Consider the following 19,675-nt stretch of genomic DNA (forward strand, 5'->3'; position numbering starts at 1 on the left):
AACCTATAACCGTCGCCGGAATAAGTTAAGAGGCATTACTAGACCTATAACTTAATTCAAAACAATCATTTAACAAATTTCATCTTATTTCAGTAACCATCATTCATTCACATCCAAAATGTACTTAAATCAAGCATACAAAGCTTTAATCATACATTGAGGACTAAATTATAACATATTAAAAATTTCAAAACCTAGAAAATTTTCAACTTTTCAAGTGTCACACGCCCTTGTGAACAGGCCGTGTGCCTCACACAGCATTAGACACGCCCGTGTGTCTAAGCCGTGGTAAGACAGGGCATACATACTGACTTGTTCACATGACCACCAGACACGCCTGTGTGCTAGGCCGTGTAAAAATTAGGGAGGCTACTGACTTAGGTCACACAGCCGACCACACGCCGGTGTGCCAGCCCGTGTGCCACACACGACCGATAGACATGCCAGTATGTCTAGGCCGTGTCAAAATTATAGGGTATACTGACTTTAATTCGTGGGGTACTCCAGGGGACACACGGCCGTGTAATATGACCGTGTATCACACACGGCTGAGACACACGCCCGTGTTTCTGCCCGTGTGGACAAAAATAGGTCATTTGAAAAGTCAAATTTGCCACCCTAAAACATAAGCATTTACATTCATATATGACCACATTTATGCAACTCAATTGGCAACCAAATTAACCAATTCAATACACATTATAAGCCATAACCAAACTTACCATTTACATATCCAAATACCTGTATAACCGCATATACAATTCATTCATCTAACATCTATATATCAAGACTTCTTTTGCATAATTTCATTCAAATATTATCATACCAAAACATACTATCATTAAGCATATATATGCAATCCAAATATGATACCAAAATAAGCCAAATCACATGGTTTAACTTATATACAAATTCATTCTCAAACCATGATACCAAAACATAACTATTACTATCAAACTAGCATATACATGTCATATTTACATAAGTTCATAAGTTTAAAATACCAATTGGAAATTGGATAGTATGATGTGCAACTCCGACTTATTCGAAACGAGCGAGCTAACGAACCCTATTAGACATAGAAAATGAAACAAAGTAAGCTTACAGCTTAGTAAGCCCGTATAATTCAAAATTAAACTTACCATTTAAAATATAATCAAAGCAATAATAAAATGCCAACAATTCAATTTAACCATCGCCTAATCACACATAATCATCACATGTTAATCATTTAACTAATACATAAATCATCTACTAAAATAATACTTCGTATCTTTCCAAACTCATACATCATATATATAACTTTAATAACATTTATAAACCGTAACTTGTCCGTATAACATTATTTAAAACCCTTTGAACCTATTAGGACTTCAAAGGATAACCGAGTGAACAATTTCAAAATATCCGTCAATTCATCATCATACATGCTCACTCGGGTCATGGTCGGTAAGTTATTACTGAGCTGATAAACAATAAGCTCTATTGAGCTGAACAGTAAGCTCTTTCGAGCTGAATCGGTAAGATCTAATGAGCTGAAACAGTAAGTTCTTACGAGCTATGGTGTGTCCGCAACAAATGCAGGAGCTAAACCATTACGGTAATTCCAATAACATGTCACTCGTATCCAATGAATTCAAATAGTTCAAACGGGGCTCGGTAACGTATACAATATAACAATAAGACATTCATATTTCAAATATCTCAATTATACACATTCTTTTCAATAATCGCAAGTATAGAAAAATTCAATTCTAATTATACGAACTTACCTTGAGTTGCTCGAATGAAAACTATTGTCTATTCGCCAACCTTTCTTTTTCCCCAATTTAATTCCGATATTTGCTTATCTTGATCTATATGATATCAAATTAACTCATTCAAACTTTCATTCAACTCAATTTAGCTTAAAACATTTATTTTGGCTAAATTACAAATTTACCCCTAGACTTTTAACTACTTTACAATTTAGTCCTTAACACATAAAAATGTAAAATTGCATAATTAAACCCTAACCCAAGGTAGCCGAATTTCAATGGGATTCATATTAGCCCATATTTTCATTTTATTCACATTTTCAACCACAACATTTCTATCTTTCACAATTTAATCATTAATTCTCATTTTTGTCAAAATCACTTTATAAAACTTGTATAACTATTAACAACCATCAATAATCTAACAAGAAACTTCAAAATACCTAAGTATTCAACAATGACATATCTTAAAATCTATAACAATTTCAAAAACGAAGGTATGGGCTAGCTAAATTAAGCTGCAACGAGCTAAAAAATGTAGAAATCATTAAAAACCGAGTCAAAATGAACTTACAATTTAATCCTACAATGGCCAAATGTTTTCAGGCTCTCCCAAACCCTATTTTCTCTTTTACAATTGGTTTAAAGAAGAAGATGACACCAAATTAAGTTTTTGTTTTATTAAATTAAACTTTATTAACCAAATTACCAATATAACCTTACAAAAAAATCATCCATATATCATACAATTCATGGACATGAATGTCCACTAACATTAACAAGGGTATATCATCAACTTAAGGACTTCTAATATAAATTTCATAGCTATTTAAGTCATTTAACTAATAGATCTCATATTTTATGCATTACGCAATTTTGTCATTTTACCGAATTGAGCATTTAAATAGTAAAATTTCTTTATGAAACTTTCAAGTAATTAATCTATCATGTTGTAAACCTTATTAAAATAATAAAGTAGATATTTTGACTTTGATTTTGTGGTCCTAAAACCACTATTTCGATTTGTCCTAAAAACAGGCTGTTACATAAGATCTTGACTACCAATATTAAACTTTATAAAGGAAACAAAAATAAAAATCTAATATAATAGAGGAAATAAATAAAACTTTAATTTGTTGTCGTCTCTATTTATATTCTTTCATTCTATGATATTGTTTTCCAATAAAGGCATCCACATCAATACTCCCCCTCTCGGAGTTGAGCTTGTCATCAAGCTCAAATTCAGGACAACCTTCACGCTTCACTCCCGTCAACCTCAATTGAGCCTACTACAAAAAATAGCTTTTGGAGTGGGTAAGGCTTTGCCATTACATACTAAGGGCAAGTCTTCTACCGTATGTGGTTGAGGTCCCTCGTATTCTTTGAGCAAAGAAACATGGAACTCATCATGTATCCTACTACTTGCAAGTAACTCAAGTGGATAAGCCACTATTTCTATCTTGCCCAAGACCTTATAAAGACTAAAATACTTCGAGAGGAGCTTGTAATGCTTCTGCTTAGTTATCATCAATTGTCAATATTATTGAAGTTGTAACCAAGCCCAATCCCCGAATTTAAAATTCAACTCTCTATGCCCCAAATCATAAGTGTTCTTCATTCGTTGCTGAGCTTGCAAGAGCCTATCCCTAGCATTTTGTAGAAGTGCATCCTTATCTTCTAGAGTCTTATCCACAACTTCAATCCTGGTAGAACTAGCAAAATGGGAGAGAACTCGAGGTGGATCCCTATCGTATACTAATTGGAAAGGGGTGGCACTTAGGGCAGCGTGATAAGAGGTGTTGTAACAATACTCAACCCATAGAACCCAATTAACCCATTGCTATGGGCAATCACTATAGAGGCGTTGCAGGTACGTCTCTATTGTTCAATTAACAACCTCTGCCTGACCATTAGATTAGGGAAGGTACACTGAAGAAAAAGCTAGCTTAGAACCACTCTAATGAAATAATTCCTTCTAAAACAAACTAATGAAAACCTTATCACGGTCCGAAACTATGGATTCATGTAAGCCATGAAGTTAGAATACCTCTACAAAGAAGATAATAGCAACATATTGATGTGTCGTTGAGAGCACCAAAAATATCTTAATCCTTGTAAAATAGTAAAAATAACAGTAAATGAGAAGTAGGGTCGAATCCTCAGGGACCGGATTGTACGAATGCTCGTTTCTTGAAATCCCGGACAATTTCTTGGCCAAGAAAACTCGTGTTCCTGAAAAAAAATAAAAAGAATTTAAGAATTTCGATCTGGAAAAATAAAAACAGAATTTTAAGTTTAATCGAAATTGCAAAATTAAATAAATTACGAAAATTAAAATGAAGAATAAAAATAAACAGAGTTTTGAAAAAGAGAAAGTTTCTTATGTGGCGAGATTCCAGCCTCCGGTTGTCTCGTTCTGCCTTGGGTTCAATCCTTGGCTTTTGAGTAACCCTTCTCGAGCAGGATAAGCCAGTTATAATGGAAGAGGATGCCTACGACCACCACCTCCAAGGATTTAGACTTAAAATTTGGCGGAGCCTGACTCTAGCCAATAATCGCTTTTGTGGGACTATCTTCTGCTAGATCATCACTTCCCAACGGTGAATACCACGCCGTTTTGTCTCTTGGATTCGCCAACCTCTAACGCAGAAAGCCAACGAACCGACTATGCAACCTTCCCAAAATGTACAAAGCGGCCGTTCCTTGCACAAGTTGAAAAGATCACCTATTAAAGGACATGGACGGAAGTGTCAGCCCCGTAATGCGGAGAAGCGACGAATACCCTGTTGAAAAGGCTAAGTGCGGGTTCTAAGCCTCATGAACCTTTTTGGGGAATTTTTGACAACCTTTGGCTAGATTGGTTTAGTGGCTCATGATTTTTAGGAAAGAAATAAATAAAATAGATGTGGGATTTTTATTGAAGAAAATATGGAGAGAACAAAAGACAGAGTTTTTGGGAGAGAGTGTGTTTTCAGGAAAAAGAGATGTTCAATATATGCCACTCCATCCCCTATTTATAGTACTAGAAAACCTAGTCTATTCCTAATTAAATTCTAAAAGATAAATACAAATAAATAAAGATAATTAAAGATAAATGAAAATAAATCCTAAAATTAAATCTAAATAAAAATCCTTAATAATTATCCTAATATAATTGAAATTAAAATAGAGTCTTGTGCTATAAAATCTCTTTTTTTGTATTTTAGTCATTGGGTCTTCCATGTTTGCATTTTTGGCACCACTTCTCTCTTTCTATGCATGTTGGCCCATTATATCTTCAAATTCGCACTTTTTTACCTTTAAATTTCCTTTTGCCTCCAATTTAGTCCCCAAAAGATAAAATATCATAAAATAACCCAAATTAGTAGGATCATACTCAAAATAAACATGCAATTAGCACATAAAATATATCGTTCTAGAGTATTATCACATATATATCAACAAACAGATGAGTCAAGGGTAAAAAAATGAGTTTATTTCGATAGTCTATCCACAACCACCATAAGTACATATTTCCCTTTAACATTGGGTAGACCTTCCACAAACTCAATAGAGATATCAGTCCAAACTTGTTGTGGAATTAGAAGAGGCTGAAGCAATCCTATGAGCTATAAATTCTGCCATTTATGGCGTTGACACATTAAACAATTCTGCACAAATTTTGATGTCACAAGCTTCATTCATTTCTAATAAAAATCTTAACAGAGACGATGTAATATTTTTAGTACCCCTTCATGTGTCATAACATGTATGACAGACATAATAGTGGAAATAAATAGAAAGGTAGGTATAAGGCACAACCTACCTTTGAAGAAAATCAACCCATCTTGTACAACCCAATTTGACCTCAATTCTCATTGTATAATTTATTGTCAGAGTTGTAATAATTCTAGACAAGCTTCTTTTTCTTGTCAGACTATATTAAGAATTTTAAATTGAGGGAAAGAAATTGTCATAAGGTGCATCAATTCCTCATCTCTTCTATATAAAGCATTTGCAACACTATTCAACTTACTCGCTGTATACTCCATTCAAAACTCAAACCATATTAGTTTACTGATCTAATGTTGTTGTGGGGATATTGTAAGTCGCTAGTCTAACAGGTACTTAAGGCTGAAGTGAGCAGTACGGATGAGGAAGTACCTACCCCAAAGATAGGGTCACCAACGGGTCATTACCTTTGCCAAACCAATTAATTCTCACTTGTATGCAGCCAACTTAAGGTGTCAATTTACAATCTTACAACTGAAAAAAGTAATGGGGTGTCTCTTTTGCTGTAATAGCCCCAAACCCATTCCAGAAGTATCATATTCAACCAAAAATTCCTCTTCAAAGTTGGGCAATTGCAGGACCAGAGCTGTTGAAAGAGAATTTTTTAATTTAGTGAAAGCAACATCAACTTCCATAATCCAGTTAAATACATTTTTCTTTAGAAGAATTTTCTGTAGTATCTTGCCAACCCAAGAAACCCTATAGAGCCTTGATAGATTGAAGATTTGGCCAATCAATGACAAATTTAATTTTAGTGTGATCAACCTTTACTCCACCACCATGGATGACATGACCAAGATAGGTTACTTAGGACTCATCAAAGAAACACTTGGATTTCTTTAAGAACAACATGTTATCTCGCAATAGTTCAAAAACTAGTCTTACATGATGCATATGTTTAGTCCATGTTTTGTTATAAATTAATATGTCATCAAAGAAGACTAAAACAAACTTAAGCAAATAAGGGTGGAAAATGTTATTCATCAAACTCTGAAATGTGGAAGGGGCATCGGTAAGCCTGAATGGCATGACAATAGTGCCTATGGTAGGTTCAAAAGGTTGTTTTTTTCCATATCTGTAGTTGCCATTCTAATTTGGAAATAACTTGACCGTAAATCCAACTTTGTAAAATATTTTGCTCCATGAAGTTTATCCAACAACTCATCCACTACAGGAATCAAATATTTATCTTTAACAGTGCAAGCATTAAGCTCACGGTAATCAACACAAAAATGTTTTTTTACCAAAAGTACTAGAGAAGAGAATGGGGATTTGCTGGTTGGAATGAGTCATTGTTGTAACATTTGATCACACTATTTCTCGATATCATCCTTTTGAAAATGTAGGTATCAATAATGCCTGACTACAATTGGTCTTGATCCTGGTTTAAGAGTTATGCGATGGTCACATTTGCAGTTAGAAGGCAACTCGTACGACTCTTGAAACAAATGTGCAAATTCGACCAATAGTTTATCCAAGACTATAGTAGTTAAATTCTATTCTTGCATTAGACTAAGTCGTGAAACTTCTTCTAGGAGCTACCCTTGCCATAGTATCTTCTTTCTATTTACTTTAAATTGCATAGTCAATGAGCTGAAGTCCCAAAAAAGTGAACCAATAGTACATAACCATTTTACCCTCAAAATCACATCAAACCCCTCTAATGGTATGGTATAAAATTCAACTTGAAAGCTGTCATTTGCAATTACGAACTGTACTGATTTGCAAATACCTATGCTAGGCACTCGTTCTCCATTTGCCACATAGATTTGCAACCCAATTTTTTCCATTCATCATATAACAACTTTGGCATCAAACTTTCACGTCGGAAGTTATGCATACTGCTCGAATAAATGAGTACTAACATTATTATTCTTGACACCTTTGCTATCAGTTGCATAGTAGATGAATTGCAAGTTCTGCTGATGGCATGTAGAGAAATTTCAAGATCATCTACCTCTTCATCATCTTCCTCACCTTCATCATCTGGTACTTCTATCCAAAATAACCATTTACATTTGTGGTCCATGGAATAAGACTCGTCATAATTATAATGCAACCCTTAACCCTTATTTTTGCCATTTTTGTTCGTGTAAATCTCTTAATAAATGGTGCAGAATAACCCATTTTGCTACTGTTCCTCACAGGTTTTGTTGTTTGTCCCCCTCCCTTTGTAAGGCTATTTTTCATTGAAATGATTAAATTACTGCCAATGTATTGGGAAGTTGGCAAATTCAGGTTGGTTCGAGACGACATTTTGGAAGAGACCTTTTGTTTACGTTCTAATGCTCGAGCCATATTCATTGTAGCTCTAAGGTTTTTCAGTTGCTGCATTTCAATATCAATTCTAAGTTCCTCTACCAACACGACAGTAAAGAGGTTTACTTATTGTCGAGGTTGAAGATTAACAGTCCTAGCCAATAGTGATTGAAATTGGCGTTAATATTCTTTTACAGTCCCAATCTATTTTAGGTTGGCAAGTTCCCCCCAATGGGTTATTACTTATAGGTGGTCCAAATCTCATATGAAAATACTCTTTGAAACGCCCCCAATCAAGACCTGCCTCATCTTCTTCCATTTGATCAAACTATAGTTGTGCCTCTCCTAAGAGATGGAATGCAACTAAGCCTACTTTGCCTTCTTCACTAGCCCGTTGATTGTTTGCATCTTTTTAGCCACCCTAAAGGATCTTCAACACCATTATAAGTGGGAACTTCCATCTTAGAGTATCGTGGCACCATAGACCCACCTTGTTGTGAATCTAAATTTTCTTTTTTTTCCCCCTCCGTTGCTGTCCTGTTCTTTATTATTTTTCTTTGTATAACTTTTCGTTGTCCTTTGGACCGAAAAAGATAACTCAGCCATTAGTTCTTTTAATGTTCGTCGCCTTGTAGCCATTTGTTCCATGAAAGCACCCAGCTTGGCAACCAAAGTCTCCTCAGTCACCCATGACAGAAGACTTTGATACCGAGATGTTATAAGTCTTGGCGTAGGATCTAGTCACAAGTCTAGACATAAAAGAATCCGTACTCTGACCTATGGTTAATTAGAGAGGTAGATTCGTCCTTGACTCCAAGAATAACATTTATATAAAATAATTGCTTGTTTTTCTTTATTCAATATTAGCAGCCTTTTATGATATTTTATAATAAATAAGTCTTGGTTGTATTAATGGATGATATTTCATGATAATGTGACACTCTCGGTTTAATTATTGTGTTTCTGATATAAAATTGACATATTTATTATTTATCATGAGTGTGTGCACATAAATTTTGAAATGATTTGGAATAGGAAAATCTTTATAAGATATCATTGCTATCATGACGCGATATTTAAGGTCCTATTATATTGAGTTGTAATGTTGTAATATATGGAAGGAAGCATGTGACTTAAACTATATACAACTACCATAAATCATATTTGCCGATCATTGTAGTATGGTAATAACAATAGGTGTTATTTTTTATGCATGCTCAATGTTTATTCTATTAAAAATTATGTTTTATCACATTGGGCCAAGTGAGAGAATGTAAGATTCTTTAGCCCAATTTTGCGTACCCAATTAAGTATAAAATAATGTGGCCCAATTTAAAGGGATTGAGTGTTTTACTTTAATAGAAGTTAAATCTTATACATTTATTCGATTACTTGAAGGACATGTCAAATTAAAAGTTGATCATTTTAAATTAATCATCCCTCTACCTATTAGGGTTACACAAACAAAATATGCATAAAATTCTAGTCTCAATCACTTAGGGCTTGTGTAATTAAGGAAAGATGTCAAGAGGGTTACTACCAACAAATTATAAATTGTTAAAAACATAATTAAAAATGTTAAAAAAAATTTAAAAAAAATTATAAAAACATTAAACTACTTAAAAAATACTAACAATTGTTTTCAATCATAATAAGAAAAAAATTGTTTCGGTAATTGTTTTCAATAATGATAAAAAGTTCTCAATTTCAAATAATAATAAAAATAATTGTTCTACTAAGTGTGCTAAATAATAAATCTATAAATTTTTTTAGAAAATAACATTTTTCTTTCGTTATTAAATTAAATATATATATAAATTTAAAAATAAAGAAAAATATTGCTTTTAAAACCAATATTTATTTAAAGCTGTATTTTTATTTAAAATATAACTAAAAGCTTTATATTAATGGAATCAACAATATACGAAACAAATATGAAATTAATGAGTAATTTAATAAATATGATGATAAATTTATGTAATAATATTTTTTAAGATAATATTAAAAATAAAAAATAAATAAAAATAATTATTTAAAAATCATTAACATCAGATATATATTTTAAAATATATTATTTGTCAAATATTTTTTACTTATATTTTAATATTATTTAAGTATCATTAAACATCATATATGTGATGCATTAATAAGTAAAATGGGGAAAATTTGCATCTGCATGCTACAACAGCAAGGTTTGTCTTTTCCTGGCCTAATTCTCAGACTACTGTCGCCCTCACTTCTAGAATTTCCAAACGACTTAGTAAGAGTTGAAATTGCCTAACTTTCACGAGCACTATTCCATCTACTTCTTCTTCTTCGATTTGGAAGATGACTGATTGTAAGCTGTTCCCTGAAATTTAAGACAAGCCAGCAATAGCATTGCAATTGAGACAATTAATAATTATTTAGTCTACATGCAATGAACTCATGATATTTGATATCTAATTAAACAGATTCAAAGCCAAAGCCAATTGCAATAGAAAACAATCGAATTGATGCATAGGTGAAGCCCATTACCTGAAGCCATTCATCCATTGAGGCATCAGTAGTCCCAGTTCCAACTTCCACTTTTGAAGCCGCCTTAGTTTTCTACCAAAATAATGAAGGCAAACATACTATAAGCACTTGTCCCTACCACTCTCACTCCTTATAAGTCGAAGCTTTCTCCAATGCAAGACAAAAATCACAAATTTTAACATCCCCACATTGTCAGTGCAATAACTCACAAATGGCTTAAAATAGGCCCATGCTAGGACAAACGTACATTTTCTTCCATGTATCCATGGATGTGCTCTTTTCTTAAAGATATTCGACACTATTTTTCATAATAATAATAATAAAAGCCTTTTCTAGATTTCATCTTATAAATAACTAGCCTTAAACATACATAGTTATTAAAATAAATTAATAGGACAACTACAAGGTGGCACAACGAGATTACCTGGGAGATTCGCTTAAACTGATCATGAATCCATAAACCAAGGAGAACAACAAGTGAAATCCCCAGGGTCACAAGAAAAACTGACTCGACACTGACGAAACCACCAGCCTCAACAACTTCAATGGTACCATTATAGAATGTACTTTGGTATGGGCTCTGGTTTATCTCATAGACAACCGTACCCACAAGATCAAAAGTTCTGGGCTGCATCAAAGCTCTAGACGTGTAAGCTTTTGTGTAACACAGCCCTTCTAACAAAAAGAAATTACATACAACTCTAAAGCATAAAATTCCCATGTAATTATTTACCTGTAAGAACTTGCTAAGAGCAAATATGTAAGGGAATGTAGCTTGCGTTGAAGGGGGTACAGATGCATTGTCAAAAACCTACATTTAAACAGACACTTTCAATTTAAATCCACAACATAGATGGTAAAACTACAAGATAATGAGGTGTATGATCAACTTGGTAGAAATACAGAAGCTTAAGATATTTTTCAAATAATTAAACAAGCCATTGATGATAAAGTGTAGAAAAAATTCAAAACTTAAACCATATAATAATTAAAACCCAACAACAAAGCATTATAATTACACAATGACCAATTAGAGCATGAATGTCTCAACTATCTTTGCAAGCTCAATCTCCAACCTTAAAGGACATGGTATTCAATTAAGAAAAGGTTTTGAGTTACTAAATAATATAATTAATCAAAATGGAATCTTGACTAACTGATAAATTAGGAATATTTGAAAATTAGTTTATGATTACCTGTGCTGTAAGATTTTGAACAAGCATGCGATGATCAAAAGGGAGATGAACACTGGCTTCGATTGTAATGATATTCAAAGGTGACTCCCCTGCAATTTAACGAAGTAAGTCGTGAATGATAAAAAAGAGGTAAACATGTAAGCATAGCCAACAATAGACAGATAAATTAACCAGTTTTAACACATCAAATTTTACTAGAAGATGAGCCAATAATGTTGTGTAGACGAAATAATTACCAACATTTTCCATCCCAACAAGGAGTTCTGTCTTTTCTCCAGCTGGAACCACTGCCCACGTAAAAACAAAAAAAGGGGTTACCAGTTAGAAATTAAATAAAACAAGCACATCGCTCTCTAATCATACAACATCACAAAGTCCTTACCTTTGGCACTATTTCTGGGGAAAAAACAGATAGTTTCAACTCCAGGAGCTGGCTTAAAATTGCTACCAACAAAATCCTGAACATCCTCACGAACAATCCCAAGCTTACTTCCTTCAACATCAGCCTCTATTTCTGACTGACACCTAACGACTATCAAACCAGAGGAAAATCATGTTACCCCATAATTTAAAAACAATAGTGACACTTATCAAACAAGAGTGAATAGGAAAAGCTGAAAGGAACTGTGAAAAGATACTGAAATATCAGTAGCCAACGTTTTTGTTTTCTTTCTTCCCCCTAAAAATTAAAAGAAACGAAACTAATTGAAATTTTACAGCCATGCAATGCAACCAGGATTACAAATCAATCATACATTAGAGAAATAAATCAAATTCACATGAATGTAATGAGAATATAAGTACTAAAAGAAACCGAAAGTAATTGTATCTCATGTCGACAGATCAAACAATCATGGAAACTCTAGATAAAATAAATAAATTGGTAAACACTAGATGTGGGAAATATGATTTCAAACCCTGAAACAAAGGAAATTGGAGGAGAAGTAACCCAAAGAAGAAAACCCTTAAAATTTTCATTGCCATTTCTGGGAGTTCGTTATTTTCATCAAAGAAAAATGAAAAAAAAAATGAGAAAAAGAAGTAATTTATATACCCAACAACACGTAGATTAAACAAAACTGTAGATTGGATCTTTAAATAACCCAACTTCATTTGCAATTGAACAACTTTTAGCTACGTCGTTTTCGTAGTTTAAGAGTATGATAAAACATAACACTTGACTATTTGAAAGATTATATAGATTTTTACTCAATTGTCTGAGGTAACTTGTTTTCCGTGGATAGGTGACACAGAAGGGCAGTTCGTGAAGGTGCATCAGTGCTCAAAGAGCCCTTGTATTTTTATGTGTATATTTTAACTTTAGATCATAGTAGTGGCATGTTTGGTAGTATTTACATTTTGAACCATTTACGTCATATGACTTGGTTGTGTATAAATGAGGCCATAAAGGCCATTTGGTTTTTGGTTTCTATGTATGTGGTTCGTTGTTTATGCTCATAACTTTAAAGGCTTGAATGTTATTATGTCCTAACTTCGAGTAGAAGTAGCATTTTCCCTTTTACTGCTTCAGAGTAGAACTTTGTTCTTAGGCTTATTATGTGTTAGTTTAGTCACTAAACAATATTTAATTGTATTGATATTATTATAGTTTTGTAATGATAAATTGAAATGAGTGAAGTATATGATATTAACACTTGTGTAGATAAAACCATGCCCATGGAACACATTAGACTATGCAAGGGAATTATCGAGAGTTATACTTATGAGATTTTTATGCATTAAAGATTTCACAATTATCATATTATCGAGATAAGGTATCATGGTGCTTTAAGTTCAACACATATTAAACCTCCATGCATAGGATGCCTATAACTAATCTCGTAAATTGAAGTATATGATACTTGGGGAAAACATATAAGTGCTTGTTATAAGAACAAATGCATTGAACATGACCCATTATGAGAGTTCTATTTGGTATTTCACTCAAGTGTCTATGGAAATACTCTCATGTGTTAGTAGTGTGAATAATCCTTAGACTTATGAGACTAGCTCACTTTGAATCTTGAGTGTTATACTTTGATTCACCACAAAATGGGTCCCTATCAACAAATGCTTAAAGTAGGATGTTTTGGGTATGGCATAATCCATACAAAGGTGATGGAATGGTCTAGAGAAGACCCATTGCCCCAAGTGATAAGAGGGGACAAATCTTATATGCTATTAACTCATATTAACCGTAAGTCATTGGCCAAGACAATTAATTTGGGTTAACACAAGGAGTTTGCAAGACTAACATGAATAAGAAAATGTAGACATCATACCATGACTTTAAGCTTATCGAGATATATGATGGAAGATCAAATTACACATAGATTTCAAACACCGAAAGGTTTTGTTGAAAAAATATTTTGACACTCTTCCAATAATTGGAAGTCACAATGAATTGTTAGATTTCTATTATAATCTATGAATATAATTATTTCTTAATTGAAATAGATTATATTTATTGTCGACATAGTTTAGAGAGTGCTTTAAAGGATAAATTATTTTGAATTATTTTTATTTAAAATATTAGTTATATATCTATAACATGATTTTATTACAAAAATAATGAATAATTAAAAACTAAAAAAAAATAAATAGAAAAAATAGGGAGTGCCATATTTGTAAATTTAGTGTGTGTATCTTGTCATATTATAATATCAGTTTTCTATCTCGTGTAATGCATGAGTTAAGTTGTATATTTCAATTTTAAAATTTTATATTTATTAGTTAAAAAATTTGTAACATATGATTGAGAAAGTGAAATAAATACTATAAATATTTAATTTTTAGAATTAAGATAATTTGTATTATGATAAATATAAATTTTGAATGTTTAAAATAAAATAAAATAAAATTAATTCTTGATATTCATTAAAATGATAAAAAAATTAGAATTTTAAAAAATGAACTTATTACCGTCTTTGTTTCATATATTCAATAAATACTTAAATAGTTGTTTCAAAATATTGATATTAGTCTAATTTTAGAAAATAAAATTAATAATTAATTAACTTATAAAATATCTTAAAAATACGTGTTTACTTGACAGAGAATCTTTTATTGCAATATTACCATAACAATAATTGTATAATAAAATGTGTAATATTTCTGGGTATTACACTTTTTGTATAAAAATAATAATAATCTTTTATACATTGTGTGTCATATAAAGTTGTCAATATTAAAATAGTTGTAAAACATGTGGTAATACGGATGGTTATTATAAAAAAAAGAAAAAGGTAAATTATTAAAGTAGTCATTTTTGTTTATCTCATATTACATTTTAGTTACTTATATTTAAAATGTTACGTTTTAGTCACTTATGTTAACATGTTGTAAGATTTTAGTCACTAAGTTGTTAATTGTCGTTAACGGTGTAACGGTAAGCTGATGTGGCACATTAAATCATCATTTCAAACAAATTTTAGGTTAAATTATACAATTAATCCCCGTATTTTATTTGTTATGAGCAATTTAATTTTTTTTCTGTTATGTTCTTTTAATATATTTTTTTTATTTTCCATTTTCTCATCTTTCTCTCTTTGTTTTCCTCATTTATCCGTGTCTTTTAAAGTAGTTTTTCTACGTTTTCCATTTGTCAAAATTAGTCCTTATACTTTTATTTTTTTTTGAACAATTTAATTTTTCCTTTTTATTTTTTTATTTTCCTTTTTTTCTTCCCATTTAGTTTTAATAAATGGAAAACATAAAAAAAAACTACATTAAAGGAGATGGAGAAGAGAGGAAAATAGAGGAAGAAGTAGAAGAATGAAAAAAAAAAAGAAAAATTAGAAGAACATAAAAGAAAAAAATTAAATTGCTCAAAATGTAAAACATATGTGGACTAATTGTATAATTTAACATATTTTTTAAAATGATAATTTAATGTGTCAAGTCAGTTTATCGTTACATCGTCAACAATAATTAACGGTTCAGTAACTAAAATGTTACAACACGTTAACGTAAGTTTCTAAAACATAACATTTCAAATATAAATGACTAAAATGTAACTTGAGGTAAACAAAAGTAGCTATTTTAATAATTTATTAAAGGAAAATAGTTGTAATCTGTATAATAATGGTGACTCCTTATAAATGTTATGTAAGAAGATAAATTTTAAAAGAAAAATAGTTGTAATATATATGGTAATGGAATTTTTTTTATTTATGACGTAAATGTAGTATAAGAATTGAATAGAATTTTGTGTAATTATTAATGTTAATAAAATTATGATTTCCATAATTAAGAATTAAGAATATATATATATATATATATATATATATTAGAAATCAAATGTGAATATAAACAACAATTAATACAATATTGATTTTAAAATTTAAAGACAACAATAATTACCATAATATTAGTTACCATAAATTCAAATGTAAACATAAATAAAATTGTTTAATACAATTATAATTAAAAAGGAAACATTTTGGAACTCAAAGAATTAACCTAGAATTCAATGTTTTCATATATACTCCCGTACATTCTTTTATAAGATATGATATGATTATAATTAATAAATAAATAATTTTAAGAAATCAAGATTTATTTTTTCAAACAATATCATTGTATTACATAATTTGGTAGTAGTATCTTTTTTTTACACATGTTTTAATATATGGGTTAGCAATAAATTAATTTAATTGGTAATATTTAACCATTTTCATGACTTATTTTTAGTAAAGAGGAGAGTTTTTTTTTTTTGCTTATTTTGAAAAAAAACTTATTTTTTCATAAGAGTTATTAACCATCTTTCTAATTTTAAATTTAAATTTGTACTAATTATTTTTTATTTTATGTCTAATAGATATTGAGGAATAAGCTTTTTTTCTTACAAATTTTATGTAGGGGATAAACCCGATTAAACAACCAATAAAGTGAAGAAAATAAGAATCGAAAAGATCGAACACACAATTTTTATGTGAAAAAGCTCCTTAAAAGAGGATAAAAAACTACGAGTAAAAGAAGATTTCATTATAATAAAGAAAAGTATAAAAGATGGAGATAATTAAAAGAAAAACCTGAAGTTCTACAAGAAAAACTTTTCAAAACAAAAAAAAAACAAAATTCTTTCAATCTAAATATTTTTGTTGTGTAAAACCTAGAGTAATTAAGGCCTATTTATAGGTTGAAATTCATAGCATATATGGCTACAACAACTCTAGATTAATTAGAGTTTAAGTGAGAAACTAAAAATAAAATTTAACTAGGAGAAGAAAAACCAAAATAAATTTTGGTCAAAATAAGAGGCATTGTCTCACAAATCTCCACATTGGCTCCTATTTGCACAAACTCCCTTGCCAAACCCTGTTATGGCCTTGACAGATTCTTTGTCAGATACTTACCAAGCCCAAACAATGCTCGAATTTTGAAACTGGAAAGCTCTTTGTCAACATGTCAGTCGAATTGTGTTCTGTGCTAATTTTAAGAATCTGAATATCTCTTGAATGATCATCTTTCGAACAAAATGATAACGAATGTCTATGTGCTTCATTTTCGTGATGTATTTGATCTTTGGTGAGATGTATGACACTTTGATTATCACAATATATGATAGTTTCTATTTTTTCACTTAACAAACCCCTTAACCAAATTGCTTTTTTTACTACTTCTGTAATTGCCATGTATTTTGTTTCAGAAGTCGACAAAGCCACTGTAGCTTAAAGTATCGCTTTCCAACTAATGACACAATTCCCAAAAGCAAATAAGTAACCTGTAAGAGACCTTCTTCGATCTAAGTCTCCTGCATAATCAGAATCAACATATTCGACTAGACCTTTTTGAGTTCTTCCAAACTCTGAGCACATGTTAGAAGTACCTTGTAAATATTCGAAAATCCACTTAACTGTATGCCAATATAACTTACCAGGATTGGTCATGTATCAATTAACAACATTAATAGTATGTGAAATATCGGGACGAGTGCATAACATTGCATACATCAAACTTCCAACTGTGCTTGAATAAGGTACTTTTGACATATACCTTTCATCTTCTTCATTCTATAGAGAATCTGAAATTGAGCGTTTAAAGTGTGCAACTAAAGGATTACTTACCAGTTTTGCATCTTACATCTCAAATCACTCAAGGATCTTTTTGATGTACTTTTGTTGCAATAAAAACAATTTCCCGGAATGTCAATCTCTCAAAATTTCCATCCCCAAAATTTTCTTTGCTACATCTAAATCATTCATCTTGAACTTAGAGTTAAGTATGGTTTTAAGACTATCAATTTCAAATGGATTATTAATCGCAATTAACATATCATCAACATAAAGCAGTAAAATATAAAAGAACCAGCATCAAGACATTGTAGTTAAACACAACTATCATACTTACTTTGAGAAAAACCAATACTCAACATGAATGATGTAACACCCCCACGCCCGAAACCGTCACCGGAGTCAAGCTTGAGGTGTTACTAAACTTATCTTACCTTTTAAACAACTCTAAACCACTTATTTTAATTTTTGGAATAAACTGTTTTTCTGCGTCATGGTTGCTTAAAAATTCATTTCTCGAGTTTCAAAACTCAAAATTAAGATCCGTAAATTTTTCTGAAACTAGACTCATATATCTATCTACTAATTTTTTCTAGAATTTTTGACTTGGCCAATTAGTACAGTTTATTAGTTAAAGTTTCCCCTGTTTCAAAACTCAACTACACTGACCTCTTCTTACTACGAGCCATGTTTCTTCCTATAAAAAATTCATATGACTAAGCCGTTTGTTTCTCTCAAAACTAGATTCAACAAGTATTCTAACCATATAAATTACACCTTCTAATTAGTTTTGTACAATTTATGGTGAATTTCCAAATTTGAAACAGGGGATCCAGAAATCGCTCTGACCCTGTTTCACTAAAACTCAGATATCTCATAAAATATAATACCTTTACCTGTTTTGCTTATTTCATAAGAAAATATACATAATAAGATTTAATTTCATATATTATTCATCTTCAAACTATGTTTCTGCAATTTTTAGTGATTTTTCAAAGTTACGTCATTTCTGTTACTTGAATCTGTTTTTAGGTTACTTTCACATTTTTCATAATTTTCATGTGATAATCATCAATCAATCATACATATTAATAAATATGTATATCATTGGCTATTTTATTAGCTAATCACTAGCAAGTATTTACACATCATTCATTATTCATATTATACCAAAAGTAGCTAAGTTTCTATACATGCCATACCCAAAACAAAACGTCTAGTTATACCGAGTTATTTCTTTGATAGTGTGATCGGCCTCCGACATTTCCTTCGATCCCCGAGTGACTAGATAAGTACTATAAGAAGAAGAAAATAAAGAGATTAAGCACTAGGCTTAGTAAGCTTACAAGCAAATAAATCACAACATTCAACATAATGGATAATTATGCATAATATCATCTAACATCATAAATTTCTTTACTTCTCAATTTGTATCTTCTTCTTTATTCCCTTACCTTCTTTCTTACCTGACCTTTCCTTTTTCATAAGTATAATCTACTTTTCCTTTGCTGTTAATTCACTGTAATTTAACTCGTATCCTGACCCGTTGAACCACTCGGAATACTAAGGATACTAGGGTCGTTCCTGTCTATCAATATCCTGCCAATGCCATGTCTTTAACATGGACTTACATGAATTATTCCTGTCTCCAATGCCATATATAATATGGACTTACATGGCTCAATCCTATCTCCAAAGCCATATTTCTAATATGGACTTACATGGCTCATTTCTATTCTGTCCTGTCAACTCTAATATCCTAACATTCCTAGGGTTCAACCGAGGCTTTCTAACACTTTTCCTCTGTCACTCCACCTTAAATTCGACTTTACATATTTTCATAACATAAGTATATAAATGCTGGAAATTGACAATAATAATGTAAAATAAAAGAATATTGCATTTATTTACTGTAACTTACCTTGATACAAAATGTGACTAAACTTTACAATTTAGTCATTTACTTTTTCTTTTCCCCGATCTACTCCCGAATTTCGTTCTTCTTGATCTATAATAGCAAATTTAACTTATTTAATATTCAAATTTATTAAAACAGTCCTTGACCCAAACTTTTGCAAAATTATATTTTTACCCCTAAACTTTCACATATTTGCACTTTTGCCCCAAGGCTCGTAAATTAAACTTCATCCTATTTTCTTAT

General features: G+C 31.2%; 1 protein-coding gene across 1 annotated transcript; it reads right to left on the bottom strand.

Moving 5' to 3' along the window:
• Positions 1-9,842: 9,842 nt before the first annotated feature.
• LOC107939135 (translocon-associated protein subunit alpha) lies at positions 9,843-12,552 on the bottom strand. Its single transcript, XM_016872417.2, has 8 exons — positions 12,418-12,552; positions 11,883-12,032; positions 11,737-11,787; positions 11,501-11,589; positions 11,038-11,115; positions 10,729-10,932; positions 10,305-10,376; positions 9,843-10,137 (listed from the first exon to the last, which is right to left on the bottom strand). Exons 1-8 carry the CDS (start codon positions 12,482-12,484, stop codon positions 10,090-10,092), a joined length of 759 nt encoding a protein of 252 aa, XP_016727906.2. The 5' UTR covers positions 12,485-12,552; the 3' UTR covers positions 9,843-10,089.
• Between the last annotated feature and the right edge of the window lie 7,123 nt (positions 12,553-19,675).

The sequence above is a fragment of the Gossypium hirsutum genome, chromosome A12 (assembly GCF_007990345.1).
Source record: "Gossypium hirsutum isolate 1008001.06 chromosome A12, Gossypium_hirsutum_v2.1, whole genome shotgun sequence".
Taxonomy (NCBI): domain Eukaryota; kingdom Viridiplantae; phylum Streptophyta; class Magnoliopsida; order Malvales; family Malvaceae; genus Gossypium; species Gossypium hirsutum.